Source organism: Dufourea novaeangliae, unplaced genomic scaffold, assembly GCF_001272555.1.
Source record: "Dufourea novaeangliae isolate 0120121106 unplaced genomic scaffold, ASM127255v1 scaffold177, whole genome shotgun sequence".
In the NCBI taxonomy this organism is placed as follows: Eukaryota; Metazoa; Arthropoda; class Insecta; order Hymenoptera; family Halictidae; genus Dufourea; species Dufourea novaeangliae.
Window position 1 is genome coordinate 2,161,713 of NW_015374070.1, and position 15,732 is coordinate 2,177,444.

Sequence of the window (15,732 nt, forward strand, 5' to 3'; positions counted from 1 at the left end):
ATAACGAGTTAACTCATTTTCCCAAGTTAACAAGTTAATAACTGATCAATTATTTCTTAACAATGTTTAATACTATAAAGATTAGAATGTTTTGTATAAAATTTTGATTTACAAATTGACTGCTAGATTTGATAAAAAATAAAACGTTAAAAAGTTTCATGGTCACGAGTGTCCATGCTTTTACTTGAAATAATATTTCCATGTTCGAAATACTTTTTCAGAGATTCCATTTGTTAAGTATTAACAAAAATTATAATAAATTATTCTGTTGATTCTAGTCATCCTGAAAAGTTTGAAATGAAAAATTCTTTCCATAGCGAAAACGTGCAAATGAATGGATGTCTGCAATGAAAAATGAAACACAGAATGATTACAACTGACAACTGACGATCAACGCGTTCGACAAGTACTCTCGTGAGCAGTAAACACTTCGTTATGATGTCGTGCATGCGATTAATGTAGAGTAATTCGCGATGAAATAACGTCTATTACGTAGGTACACTTCAAAGATTTCCACTGCGTGAGGGAAAATATAGCAGCGTGAATGTGATTTTTTGCACAAATGAAAATGTACGAAAGTCAATAAATTGAGAATTTTCCCGAGTTCTAATCAAATTTTAACATATTTTCAGAACTAATAAAATATTTAATAAACGACCTCAATTTTTATTTAACTTCAAATTTCTGTAAATCGGTCTAGAAAAATACGGAATTCATTAATAAAAATCCATTTATATATCGCAACTACGTACACTACCGCTCATAAGCATTCGGAAATCTAGTTTGTATGAAGAAAATGTGGTATGTCGTAAAAATTTTATATTTTAGGCCACGTTTATCATTTCATAGTAGCATAACGTTGTCCATGGAGCTTTAATATCCCCTAAAGGTACTTCAGACTTAAAATTTACATCAGACTTTTATATTCACCTTAAACAGTGCAAATCTATTATAAGAAGTGTACAGAATCCAGTAATGATTCTAGCTGGAAGGACTAACAACTACACACTCAGTATCTACCTGCTTTAATCGGTGAATGTTAATTTTTACACATTGTTCTCTAAGTGCAGAAACAAAAATACGGTAAAAAAAAGGTCTATCTAAGGAACTTGTACATTGTTGAAAAACATTTTTGTAACTACAACGCATTTCTAAAACATCTGTATTTCAAAAGCACGCTGTTTAATCAGATCCACGAGTCATGCGTTGAAATTCTTAAGACATTGATTGCCATGACCTTTGCCACAACCTTTTCCTAGTGTTAAAAATGAAAAATTGTTTTCCTATGCTTGTAACAAATGAGTTCCATCAAATAAAAAATCAGATGACAATGTATAGTAAAAAGTGTGCAATTCAACAATACTTTTCCTTTGTATGTTTATAGTAACAAAAATTCATTGTCAAAAGTTTAGATCCGTTTGTTAATTTTCAACAGGTACAATTATATAAAGAATTTATCCCAAATTGTAAGTTAATAATACTAGACACCTTATAATTCCCAACTTTCGTAAATAAATACGATTATTTTAATTTGTTTGTCCAATGAGTAAACATACGTTTTCTTCGATTCACGGAGTGAGATCCCAAACTTTTGGCCGACAGTGTAAGACATAAGCAATTTGCTAGGCAGTAGACATATAACAGGAGACATACGAATTGCCTCCAGACAGAATCATTGCAGTATAGCGTATCCGAGGAATGAAATATGGAATCGGTAATAAACTAAAACGATGCGTGGTGCACATGCATGGAACGACTGTGACAAGTATGTACCATTCACAATACGATTCGGACGATCAATCGTCTGCCTCTAAATCGTGTGTGTCTACAGATCTATCGTTACAACACCGTCGTTACGTCCATTCGGACGATCTCATACTACTGACAGTCTCTACTTGCCGATTTGCAATTGTATACGTACTTCACTCGAAATTTCGTGTCGAGTGTACCTCGGTAGCGGACTTTGAATGGATGAAATGTGCGATGTCTAAAGATCGGTAAGTGCATGCGATCTGAATGCAGTCGAAGGTGACGAAAATGGGTTGCAATAGTGATGATAATTATAATGATGGAATTTTGATGGATATTTTCAGTCGCTGTAGACTTATCCGTGGCCAACTTACAGAGTGAGGTTTTGATGAATTTCTAATATAATTCTTTGTATTTAATGTTGTAATAGTCTGTTATTTGTATTGATCGCTGTTACCTTTTTTTGAGACTACAAGTATTATTTCAATGGTCTAACAAGCAATATATAGGGTGTTCCATATTATGTAGGCTTAACTTTCTTGAAAAAACTGTATTAGAATAATTCCAGACACGAAGAAAGTGTTAAGAACGAAAGAATAATAAAATAATTATAGTAATCGTAATGATTGTAATAATATAAATTGTTTATAAGAAATAATTGAGTAATATTAATGACGATAATTCAATGTGTAACAAGAATTATGAAAATGCTAAGAAGCAGGGTCAAATATGACAAAGATTGTAAAGTCTTTACATTATTTATGTGTAACCAATTAATTCCGAAGTTGTGCCCACATATTATGGAATTTTTGAGCTACGACAATAAAAGAAGTGATCGATTTTGTTCATTAGTAGCAATCTCGAAATAATTTCTAAAAGACAGACTAGTCTTCAGCGACCTCGTACCAGTGATATCGTTCTTCTGAAACTTCTGTGTATCTTCGTTATATCATTCCATCTAAGTTTCCTTTATAACGTACATTTTAGTTAGAATTATGTCACACGAACATTTACGAAGTATATGTATCTCATCGTTCGGTCAAATGACCGAGAAGGTATGTATCTCCATTTCAGAGTTACACTAAAAAGTAAAAACAAAAGCTTGTTTGATGAATTGAGAGGCAAAAGTATCGATATTCGATAAGAAATTGTTGTTTCAGCTTCAATTTGGAAACTTTTAGGACAAATCATTTAGACTGTATCATGTGCTATAAGTTAGATCAAGCAGATGCTTGATAGATATCGAAACTAGTAATACAAAAATAAGATAAATCAGTAAGTCTGATACGCCTAAGGTCCAGATCTTTACTTAGGATCACAAACAATGAGGACCAATTAATGAGACTCGATGTTACGAATATTCAGGGGGACTGTGAAATCTAAACAGTAACTTCTTTAGCTGTTCAAATGTTAAACTTTTCCACACAAAGAAAACCTTTGATATTGACCTAACTCAGAATTAACTTCCGAGTAAGTAAATATAAATCGGTGACCTAGTTAAATTTATGAATGAACTAAACTAGAATGAATGAAACCAATTCGTGAAACAGTTGAAGAGCTCGCCTCTCAAGTAAAATAATCCGTCGCGTCAGACGTATTTTACACGTGTTTCGTGCGAAAAGGAAGCCTGGAACGCAATTTCATCATTCTTGATTTTTGTCTTATAACGACTGTAGCTTTGCTAAATTGTTTATGGGACCAGCCTAAGAATTTTTCTGTACTTGATTGGTGTTACTTTTAGACTTCATGAGAGAAACGACTCTTTCTATTTGAAGCCTCCCTTTTACTTATTCGTTCACAACACGTAAACTACAAAAGGTATCAAAAAAAAAGATTTGACAAATTCTATGTTATTTTTGTTGTAGATAGGTAAGGAAGAAATTTTCAAAAACATTAACCAATATGTGGTCAACTAAAAATTATATAAATTTTATCTAAACTTTTTTCTTCTGAATCACTTATACGTCACGTAATATACCTACACAAAAATACAACAAAATATTTCTTTGGTAATTTTCAAATAATTTGGAATTGAAATGTTTAAAGTCTAAGAGTAACACAAATCAATTAAGTACAGCAAAATTCTTAGATTGCTTCCATAAACAATCGAGCAAAGTTACAGAAAAATCAGCACGTATAACTTCGCGAACATGCCTTGTTAGTTTAGCATGTAGAATTCATTCTATGAAACTGTCCTACATTATTTCGCAACACTGTATATTACAATCAACAGAATAGAACTCTAGTATTATAAGAGCATACGGGCTGTTCCACCTAATGTAAGCACCTTTAGTATCTCACTTGCTTTTAATTTGCAGAAGCTTAATTTTAATAAAAGCTTCAAAATGATTTGTAGATTTTTCGTACTCAGAGTCCTATGAAAGTCACACTATTACAGGTCATTGGATCGGTCTTAATCTCAATTATTACACCACGCTGCTAAGATGTAGTTCCATTAAAAAAAACATCGATGACCTTGAAATTTCAAAAAATATACTCTTAATTTTTATGCAAAATGACATTTCTTAAAGTAAATTTTGAAGACAGCAGCAAAGGTAGGAATTGCTTTCTCCTCTCAAATATCTTATTTTGTTCAGAACAAAGTAGAAAACACATTGCACTTTACGAAAGTTTTTTCTCTATTGTATTACACAAAGCCCTATTGGCTATAAATGCATAAAATCCACAGTATACTCGTCATAGTATTTACTCCTTCTGACCAAATAATACTTTCTCCTCACATTCTTTTGTAACTTCAAAAACAAGTGAATTATTAAAAATGCTCACGTTAGGTGGTACACCCTGTATACATATTATTTGTAACTAAAACTAACTCTAGTATTGTTATGTCTCCACCTGCACAGGGTTCGATGATACGATGCACGGTCACCTAAGAACGGTATCACTGGTACACACGCGCGTAGCTCGCAAGTATAATAAGAAAACACACCGTACGAAGCCTAAAGACGTCTATCGTACCTTGTGTCGTGGCGAGAAGAGTGTGTGGTGGCATTGAGGTCGGCGTCACGGCTTTGCAAGGTCGCCGATGTACAACTTTGATGGTGGAGTACGACGTGTCGGTGATCGGGCCTCCATTCGGTCGCTGGGTCCGCTGCAACCGTTTCATGCGTTGCTGCACCGGCCTCTGCGGCGCCCCGATCTCTCCACGCGGACACCTAATCCACACCACACACCCTCAGAGCCACACATTTCCTCGCGTATAAGGTCCGTTGGTCGGCCACGATTCGAGGAGAGGGGAATAATTTCCGACAAGACTCTTGTACCACTTCATTGTATCATGGATAATACGTAATTACGGGAGCATACCACTAATATATCTAGTCTAATAGCTCGCTATTGACACATTCGGTTTGTAATGTGTATACACCATCGCTAACAACTGGACTGCGGATCATTTTGCAAATATCGATTTATTTCTAGAGAAACATTTCTTTACCGCATTTGGAGGTCCTATGAGGTCGCACATTAAAACGATAACCGTATTAAAATGTATAGACATTGTCGATATACGGGCTGAGTCAATAAGAAATACTATTTAAAATAAGTCGGCACCTATTAGTTGTTTAAAAAATGTTTTAATGAATTATATAACAGTTTCATGGATGCATCCGATGGATTCCAATTAATTTTTTTTATATCTTATTGTTTTTTGAGATAGCTAGGTAACCTTGAGTTTTTTCGAGGTCATTGCATCGTTGTTGACAATAGTAGGACGAATTCAACGACCTATAGCATGATGGTATCGGAAAAAGATACATTGATCTTGCAAAAATTCAGGCTCACCTTGATATCGAAAAAAAAAGATATAATGAAATGAAATTGTATCCATCCAATGCGTCCCTTAAAATGCTATATAATTCATTAAAACGTTTTTCGATACAATCGAAAGATAACGAGTTATTGTAGATAGTAGTTCTTATTGACTCGTTCTGTATCTACCTACTGATTTTCAGACAATCGAGTAAGCTATAAATTCATAAAATCCGCAGTCTAATAACAATTGGGTTGTAATAACGTACACTATTGCTGATAAGAACTTGACCGTGTCTGTTGCGGCGTACACTCACGATAAGCTCGCGATTTGTCACTGTTCGTTGATAAATTAATAATCGCGGTGCTCATTGGACGACGATATTGTGATAAGATGATGCTATTGTGTATAGTGATATCGTGTCATTTGAATAATTTAACACGACTTAGTAATACGCTATCTAAACGTAACACTTAATAACACACAAATTTAATAAACGTAATAGAATGTGATGTATGTGTATCTGTTTGTATTAGTTGTGTGTTATCACTGACAGATAGATGTGTTTTGATTAACGGTTGAATGTGTTCTGTCCGGTGGTTGTATGCGTAGTCACTTCTCGCAACGGATCGACTTGTGATTAGTGGAAAATGCAGGATTTTGGTTGGTGTATGTTATGGAGGAAGCGGTAATACGAGGTGGAAGAAATGGGGCTTGGTGTATGTATTGTTTCTGGGATTCCTGGAACTCAGCGTGGAAATACAATAAAAAAATGGCCTTAGGACACATGAATGTTTCGCACGTGATGCACACCTGTCCAGAAATCCCCGTTTACAACGATCGCTGCGACCATTGCCTACCTGCGTTAGGTCGTAACACCGTCCGTGTCAGATTCACTTTCCCAGAAGAAAAAAAAAACATTCCTTAATTTCAGAAGAATTAGTTCTCGCAACAAGGGTCATATCGAAAATGAAAATTGTCATTTACTGCAAATTCCTATAGTCGAGTATAGAATGAAAGGGAGCAAAATTTGTCTTCAATGGGGACCAAATACTTATGAGCATTAATAAATGCCTAGAAAGATAGAAAACTTAATATAAATTTTTATTTTTCTTATGTTTATTCCAGGATGATTTTACTGTAAGCTTTAGTGTAAAAAGATTCACACAATGTTTGTTTCAAGAATGTCTAAGCTGTGATTGAAACAGCAATTTTCCACGAGAAAATGCTTTCTTTTTATTGTCAACTATTCGCAGGAAAGTTAAATATATCGTATATTACAACCCAATATATTGATCTAAGCTACAAGGTAGGCAGAACGAGAAACCAATACCAATAGCATCGGGATGAAGGTAGAAGAAAAATATCGGAACGGTTTACAGACTCCATCGGAAGGGCGTGAAGCAATCGGTTGATGAAGTTTTAATACCTCTCCGTTCGACGGAAGATGACTGATCGTTTGAAGTTTAATTGCATTCGTGTATACGTACACGATTTCTTGCACGGAGTCCGTTGCCGGTGAAAAAAACGCGACTATGCTATTCGTGCAGCTTTCGAAAGAGTTGGAATATTTAACCCTTATGTAGGCAATCGGGTACCCAGGTACCTATTTTTAAATTTTCTTTCACAATTTTTTATGTTCTTGTCTAAGACAATACTTGGTATATTATGGGAAGGGAAAACTAAGAGTTTCGAAAAAGTATGAAAGTAAAATTATCTATGCTTATCTAATCTGTCAGAATAGGAGTATTCCCATTTGTCAGTAACCGTGAATATTTTGGTTGTCCACACAAGGGTTAGTCCCGTCCACGAGAAAACGTTCTATCACGTGAAATCGTCGGCAAACACGTACTCTTTCAATAGCTACATATGTATACCGTGCTCTTCTGTAGGCGAATGTTCCATCCGAACGGCGAACTACCTTTAACCCTTTCGCTACTACGGGCAATATACAGAGAATATCTCAGGTCGAGTGGTACAACCAGGCAGGACGTGATTCTATAAGAAATAATAAGTCGTAGAAGAAACAGTAAAGTTTTCTTCTACGAGGCTTCGTTTCCTAGAAAAATCCACATAGAAATGATACAGTAGGGTAAGGGAGTCATAAGTGCCCTTATGCTGATTTGGACTTGTCATATACGATTCGATAGCTTGTCAAGACAAGACAGCTTGCGCCATGTTTCAACCCTCTACCTCAATCTGGAGGGTAGTAATAAAGAAAATTTAGATTACCAGATTTTCTTCTATTTTTCTTGTTTAATGACATACAAATATTCTGTTAAAATTTGATAGATAGTATTTATCTGGGCACGCGTTAGAGAATTTTTTGTGATTATTTAGTTCAATATTCTAGTTACGAAAAATTTAGCACGCTAAAAAAACTGAAAAAGGTTTTTCTCTTATTGAAGTTTTAAAGGCACCATGTTTATCCTTAGACAGTAGTGATATATTATCATAAGTAGTGTCTTCAATATTTTGGAGATTTTTTGGTCGGGTGCGGCGTAGTTTTAAAAATTAAAAACCGATTTTTTCGACGGTTATTCTATGAAAAAGTAACCTACACTTAAAATTTTTATATTTCTTTTATTAAGAAGTCTATTATACGATTTTGAATATTTCCATATCCAATAAAACAGTATATAAATTATAGAACTCGAATTAATTTGATTAACACCGTGCTGTATCCATTATATACTGAAATATTTACCGAACTTCCAAAAGCGTCGTTATTATAACGACTAAGCGATCCAGCCGCGCAATCGCTGGCAAATTCTTTGGAACATGGTTGGAGCCCCGTACAAAGTATTAAGTTTTTTTTCATTACATTCATTATATATTTTTTTAATTTCTAACTGAATGACAACGAATTCTATTTGTTCAAGAATATTTTCACCTACAATATACCCTTTCATCAAGTGTACGCGTGTAAGTAGAAACGGAATGTAATGAACAGACGCGGTAGCCAAGTCCAATTCAATTTCCCGCGTAACCAGCAGATTTTAAATTCGATTATCTCGGACACAAAGCATCACAGCAAAAAATTGTATTCTATATTTTCGTTTTATTCTTGCACGTATAATAAGTTTGTATTATCTGACCTGAGACACTGTGTATACGCTCGCCGCGAAACGCTCTTTTCTAGATTCAGTCATTGATGTGGAATGTGTTCGTTTGAAAATGTACCAATAATTTTAAATACACGAGCGTATTTCCTCGAAATCTATTAAATCTATTAAATACATTGAAATTTACCATATACAAATGCAATCTCAGAGCTTCGAGTCCCGTTCAGTGGTGGCGCATGAACTTCCGCCGTAGCGAAAGGGTTAAGAGCGTAATCAATTTCAATAGTTCACTCTCATGCAAAGCAGAAGCACACGCGAACAGCCATTTTCACTGACTTGCATTCGCCGTCGAAATCTTAACGTGATCTAGAAAAAAAAGTGTTTGAAAATAAAGAAAACTTATAAGTATAAAGCCAAAATCAATTATAGTGAAACGAACAAATAATAGTAGGTACAAATAAAAGCCAGAAATCGTTGTGTCCTACCTTTTGTGCACGTGTTAACTACAGTATTCCCTCTCTATAGACGCACTACTTGAAACCAATCTTACGATTATAGAGAGCAGCGTATACAATTAATCTCTCGTCCATTGTTATCCTTTTTCCTGGATGTCTGCAAGATCGACAGAGCAAGGCTCAGCCACTATCAATTAGCCTCGTGATATGGCGGGTACGTTGAAACGATTATACAATGACAAAATGCAATTATAGGGAGGGAGTACCGTATACACAAGCATGTCCAATTTGTTCGAGTTGTTTTCTGCGAGGAAAGAATGAGAGCCGATCAAAAGCATATCATGTTTCTTTGTTCTTTTCTTCGCCTTTGCTTTTGGCGATACAAATGAGAAACAAAGAACGTTCTTTTTCTCGAAAATCCCCAATTGGACGTGCCTGGTATGCAGGGTGTATCAAAGTTAAACGATCGATAGTGCGTTCTATCAATAGAAATGTTACCAAATACATTCGATCCAGAAACACTTTGACAAAGTTGCGACGCAAAATATTAAACGGAAAGCAATGACAAATAATATTACCTATAGATTGATAATGGTACGACAGTGTGTTCATTGTAATTGGGTTTATTATGTAATTTGTCAATCGAGTTAAGTTCTCGATCATAAATTTCTGTGTAGGGACGGTTAAGGATTAATAAAAATAGGTTTCATGCATTTTATTCTGTAATAAACGCGAATACGATGTAGTTTATATCATTAAATCTTTCGATAGTTAAAGTTTATAAGTAAAAAAATGAAGAATTAATTCAAGATTTAATTGAACACGAAAGTGAACCTGTCCTCTCAAGAGTTAAAGGGTTAAAATCATTAGGAGCGGTTGATTTAATTTGAATCGATCTAAAAATTCCATTCTATGCGTCTAGTATTACCATTATTGTATCGATGATTAATATTCTCCTCATAATTCTTTTAACAAAATGTTTTTAAACCTACGTTTATGTAACACTTTTTATTCCTTAAATTTGCTTGTGGAACGTATCGATAACGTTTGATCGCTTGAACTCTGAAACATCCTGCGTAACAAGACAAATAAGAGCAGTGACAAATAATATAAATTAAACGCAATTTACGCTATTTGTAATTTCTTTTCTAACGCTTATTCACAAATGCGTCAAGCACAGAATTAGGAAGCGTAACCGACGAAATAAACAACAACGTTCATCATGGTACAAAGTATATTGATCGAAGGTAGCGTACATCGCAAATTATACAGAATCAAGTATAACAGTTACAATGTGCAATCAAAACGACCACTAGTTTAATTACAGGTACGAAATATAATGTTGTATTACTTTACAATAATTCGCGTTGAACATTTCGTAACGATGTACCACAGTGATTAGCAAAAATTAAATTGTTGATTATTAAAAATTATTTGTTGACAATAAAAACCGCTCGATTATAGTTTCTTCGATATTAAAAATTTCCGTGTATAAATTACATATACATAGCCATGTTGTTTTAGTCGTTTTGGATGCAGTCAGTTAAAACAAAACTAAAAAAAAAAAAGAATACTTCCTGAAAGATTCAGAAACGATTGAATTAAAAAAAAAAACGTTGTAGAGAATCACGTGAAGATGTTGCGTACATAATTACAACATGTCTGCGAACGTTAAAATTCATGCAGTGTCGAGAAGCATGCGTGTTGATTGCTCGACCTAATTCGAGCAACAATTTCAAATAACAACGAATACGATCTTCGTTACAGAATCTTTAAACAAATTCATCGTACACAAGATTAGTATAGTGTTATTACAGTGTTATATACTAAAATAAAAATATAAATAACTAACTAAGTATAAGATACACAATCTCTAGTGTAACTACTTTCTGTCGGGTTCGATAAAAGTAATATTAATAACGATAACAAAAACAAGACTACTCTATTCAACGAAAAACTACGACTACAACCATTTCGACTGTGATTTCCAACTGGTACAATAAATAACCCTGTACAAAAACGTTACGCAATAAATTAATAAAAGTTGATTCGACCCTAATGTCTAGCAGCCGCAGTCCTTTTTTCAGTCACAAAAATTCATTCAAAAGAGTCAATATCCAGCAGACAGCGGATGTTTATGCAAATATAAATTTTATGGAATAGTGTGCACAGGGAGAGATGAATTTTGACAGCTGTTTCCTGTATTTGTTTTTTTTTAACACATGGCTTCGAATGTATGGAGTTATTCACTCCATATGACAAATTGCTTTCATATGTATGTTTAATTTAATGGTCGCAAAAAATCAAGTCGAAAAATTATAAACAATCGAGATATTACGGATTTCCAAGTGAGAACGTTGTCGGGACGAATGTCTCTCCGCCATCATGAAAAAGAAATATGCTCCTCAAATCTTCCCCAAATATGTAATTGAGATGTCGCAATAATAAGTGATGTAAGTGCCAGAAGTGTATTTTTAGTATATACAATAGACATGTTTATTAATCTTGAGGTGTTATAATGTAAATTAAATTTATATCAAGTTTTATTCAATATAATGTTAGAATATCCTTTAAACTAATAAGAGGAACTTTTGTACCTCCACTCATGCACTTTGAGGGGTGGTTTCTCTCTGTAAATATGAAAACAGGCCAAAATTAACAAAAAAAAAGGTATTTGTTATTTTTCGCCATTTGCATTCTCTACTACTAAAGGAAAAAATAATTTTGTAGGCACTTTCATCCTTTACTAATTAAAATGTTTTGATATAACCAATTGGTAACGAGTTATTTTAAATGGTAGTTTCTATTGATTCACCCTGTACATGTTGTAAACAGCAAAATACAATATACAGTATCGAATATATTTTTGCGAATATCTCGAAAACTAAACCCGAGTGGTGGTAACATGTATACGGAAATGTCGTTCAGAATGACGACCTCGACAGTAAATTTCAAGGTCATTGTAATCGATGAGGACCCCCCTAGTCCGAATAATTACCCAATTCGCATTGTATTCCTTCACAAGGAACTTACGTGGACTACAAATCATAATAAAAATCATGAAATACCTTCCAAAAACCTCTAATTCTAATTCAACTTCCAAAATGCTTGTCATAAAGAATGAAATCCAATTTACAGCTCTCTCGATTCAAACTCACCACTGCGCTAATAGTTACGTACACGGACGTAAGCGCATAAACATCCGCAGTCTGCCAGCAAAGGGGGTGGGGAGTGGGATGGGGAAGCATCATCACGAAAGAAACCCGTTCCTCCTCGTTTCCCTATCAAACAAACTCTAAATATCAACAGTCAGGCTCAGACGTGTGTCAAAGTGGTCCAGATTGCGTGTCCCTTCGCTCGTGTACCTCGACATCGACGACAATGGTCTCGTCGTTCGTTCCCGTGACATTGATCGTGGCGATCTGAACTTGCGTACTAGCACGCTCGCGATCTGTTGTCGCTAGCAGCCCGTTACCACCCTGAACCCGATGCTCACGGTTCTTCGGCTTGTCCCCGTCGTTCATCCGGACCAACAGCTCGTCCTGCGTCTCTTCCAAAAGTTCGTAATTACCCGGTCTTACCGAAGACATCCGGCTGACCGGTGTCTGGGGTGGCCTGTTTGTCTGTCCGACGTGTATCGTGTCCGCGGCCCGGTGGCTTACCTTGTTCAACGCTTTCAGCATGTTGTCCGGCATGTGGTCCTGTATCATCACCGGACTGATGAGCACCTCGTCGAAATCGCATGGGCCGGCCCACAACGCCTGATACACTGGCTCCCGTTTGTTCAGCATCTGTCTGCAATCGAACAGAAAGAACGGGGCCCGTTGTACAGGGTGTTTGAAAACTACATGTCGCGGCTAACATAGCGTTATTCTACTCCTCTGGATCGGTGGAGATTTGCAAAAGGAAGTCACTGGAAAATTGACCTTGACTTTGAAATTCAAGGTCAATTTTTTTTTCGTTGCATTGTATTTATACGCGACGAGGACAGAAAATTTGTAAGGAACCATGGGTCGCAACTCAACCGTTCTCCTGGAAAATGATGTTGAAGTTGAATTAGCATTTGGACTCTCTTCGTTTGCAATGTGCTTACATTTTTTAGTCAGATGAAGGGTAAATAGCATTTATTGTCGCACGTAGGTACCTGAAATGCACCATTATATATATCGTATATCTTCCTTACTTTCTTTCTTGCTATAAAACGTTCACAGTTCGTTGTAGCATGTACATCTATGGGTCAGTGTACTCACGACGCACACGTCCAATTGTCCCATATACATTACAGTCGCCATACCTACGCGCAAATGCCTATGCGCACAGTCAACTGGGAGCCTCTGTACGCAGTTAAGACGACTTTACTATATGGGACAACTGACGTATGCGTCGTTGGTACGCTGATCCATACATACATGTATGTAGAACAACGAACTGTGAACATTTTATAGCAGGAAAGAAAGAAAGGAAGGTATTGGATACATAATGTTGTATCTGGGGTATCTACGCGCGATTATAAATGCTATTTACTCTGTATCTGACTGAAAAATGTAAGCACATTGCAAATAAAGTGAGTCCGAATGTTAATTTTAACACCATTTTCCAAGACAACGGATGAATTACAACCCATGGTTCCTGTCAAATTTTATATCCTCGTGACGAGTAGAATACGCTGCAATAATAAAAACAACTTTGACCTTGAATTTCAAGGTCAAAGTCAACTGTACAGTGACTTTCTTTTGCAGATCTTTGCTGATCCAGAGGTGTGTCGAATAACGTTATAATAGCCTTGACATAATTTTCAAACACCCTGTACAGCGTCGCGGCACCGACAACTCGCCCGTGATATCGCGTGTATCGGGTCGACCGCCGCCGCGGGTCTTCTACGAGGAAATCTATTTCGCTACGATTGGGAGGCATGCAATCGGATGCATTCGCAGATCCAAGGGTAGAGTTTCGAAATTCGATTTTCTATGATGTGCACACGCCCGGTGATACAGCGAGCTTGTAAGAATTGTCACGGGTAAACGCAAGGACCAGAGAAGCGTTTCGAAAAATTTTAAGTGGATAGGCTTCGATGCTTCTTCAGAACCGTCTCTACTCTGATTTACTCTCAGTTAGTGTCGTTGCGAAATTATTGTGCTGAATCTGAAAGTAGAATATATTTTTTTCCGTTTACAGGCTTGGACACTACTAAGGTCCAGTGTTTAGCCTGGTTGGGTTTCGCTTGATGAATGGGACGCTTCTTGGGAGGGGCTACTTTTACGAGTTCGCTGTATGTTGTCACCAAGTGTACGTATATTGGGTGGTTTATATATTTCGAGCACCTGAACAGACTATATAGATGTAGTAGTTTTTTTTACAAAGAAGAAAACGTAGAAAAGGTAGAAGAGATAATTAATATTTAGTAAAAACTGTGAAGTCTACGTATCACGTTGTACAAGATGTAGGTATTTCTAGGATCGTTCATGCACGTTCAGTTAGTCACAAACGTATGTCCGACCAATACCATTTAAAGTCTATCTTAACCCTCCAATTCCCATGGTTTAAACTGTGATCCAGTACGGACAATTTTATTCATTTCTATCTCGATTGATACAAAAACAAAGGGTCCCAAGAGTTTATACTCTGAAAAATAGATCAAATCAGCGCCCCTATCAGCTGTTTCCTGACCTAAATCGTTGAAATAGATAGTCAATTGCTCACTAGGGGGCATTACATCTTGTAAGCTTCCGACAGACAGCACCTGTAGGTACCTGTGGGAACTGAAGGGTTAAAAGGCAAGTGAGTAATGTGTGTACGTACATTCCGATTCCGCAAATACATTCGTGACCAACCGAACGAAACGAAAATACACTTCGTTCGCGAGAGGATCAACCTCCCAGAAACGTGAAAGACGTGTGTGCTGCGTTATTACGCGACAGGAAAAACAAGTGTAGAAAATATAGAGCCAAATTAGGCATGCGGGGGGAGGGCAGGAGAAGCCCTCAAGAGGAATGCAATTACTCAGAGCAGCCCTGAAAATGGAAACTTTTCGATAAACGTACCTCCAGCGGCTCTCATACTTCTGCCTAGAAACGGAAAAGATCGTCGATTAAAAGTCTTGCCGTTGATCGGCTCTCACCTAGAGATATAACTGTCGCGACTCGTGAACCGCGTCGTGAGTCGTTTACGAACCCGGTTTCATAAGATCCAACACATGGACAAATCCAAAACGGGCAAATACGGTTTGTTTGTTTTTCTTTCACTTACTCTCCCTTGTTCGGATGATGCCGGACAACGTGTATAATACGACCGGGCGGGTAGAGGGGCCTGTGCAACGTCAACGCGATACTGGAGTCGCTCGGCACGACGGTCTGCGAACGCGCTAGGTCTTTGTCCCTCTGGTACTCGCTGATGCATCCACCAGCCTCTAAATTTGCGGCCGATGTGGGGGTGGAACCGCAACCGCAACACATCACCGAGCACGCTATCGTTTTCCACTGAAACGAATGTCGCGATTGATACGCGAGCTTGTACTCAATTGTTCTGGCCGACGAGACAACGTTGGTTTGTGTATGGGGGAAAAGCAAGTAGCCCAGGACATTTCAGTATCTTCGTTGTTAAACCATGTAGATGAATAAATGACTGATTCTAATGACGTGCGTCACGAAAAGTAGCACGTTTCATTTATCCTACGAAGACTAGAGCTTTCGAT

General features: G+C 36.7%; 1 protein-coding gene across 1 annotated transcript in view; it reads right to left on the reverse strand.

Moving 5' to 3' along the window:
* Window positions 1–15,732, reverse strand: part of LOC107190341 (sn1-specific diacylglycerol lipase alpha) — an 89,488-nt gene that overhangs the window by 5,434 nt on the left and 68,322 nt on the right. Inside the window, exons 10-12 of the mRNA XM_015579134.1 lie at window positions 15,288–15,517; window positions 15,083–15,106; window positions 12,704–12,836 (exon numbers count right to left, since the gene is read on the reverse strand). Coding sequence (XP_015434620.1) covers window positions 12,704–12,836; window positions 15,083–15,106; window positions 15,288–15,517 — 387 coding nt within the window. The remainder of the gene's footprint in view (window positions 1–12,703; window positions 12,837–15,082; window positions 15,107–15,287; window positions 15,518–15,732) is intronic.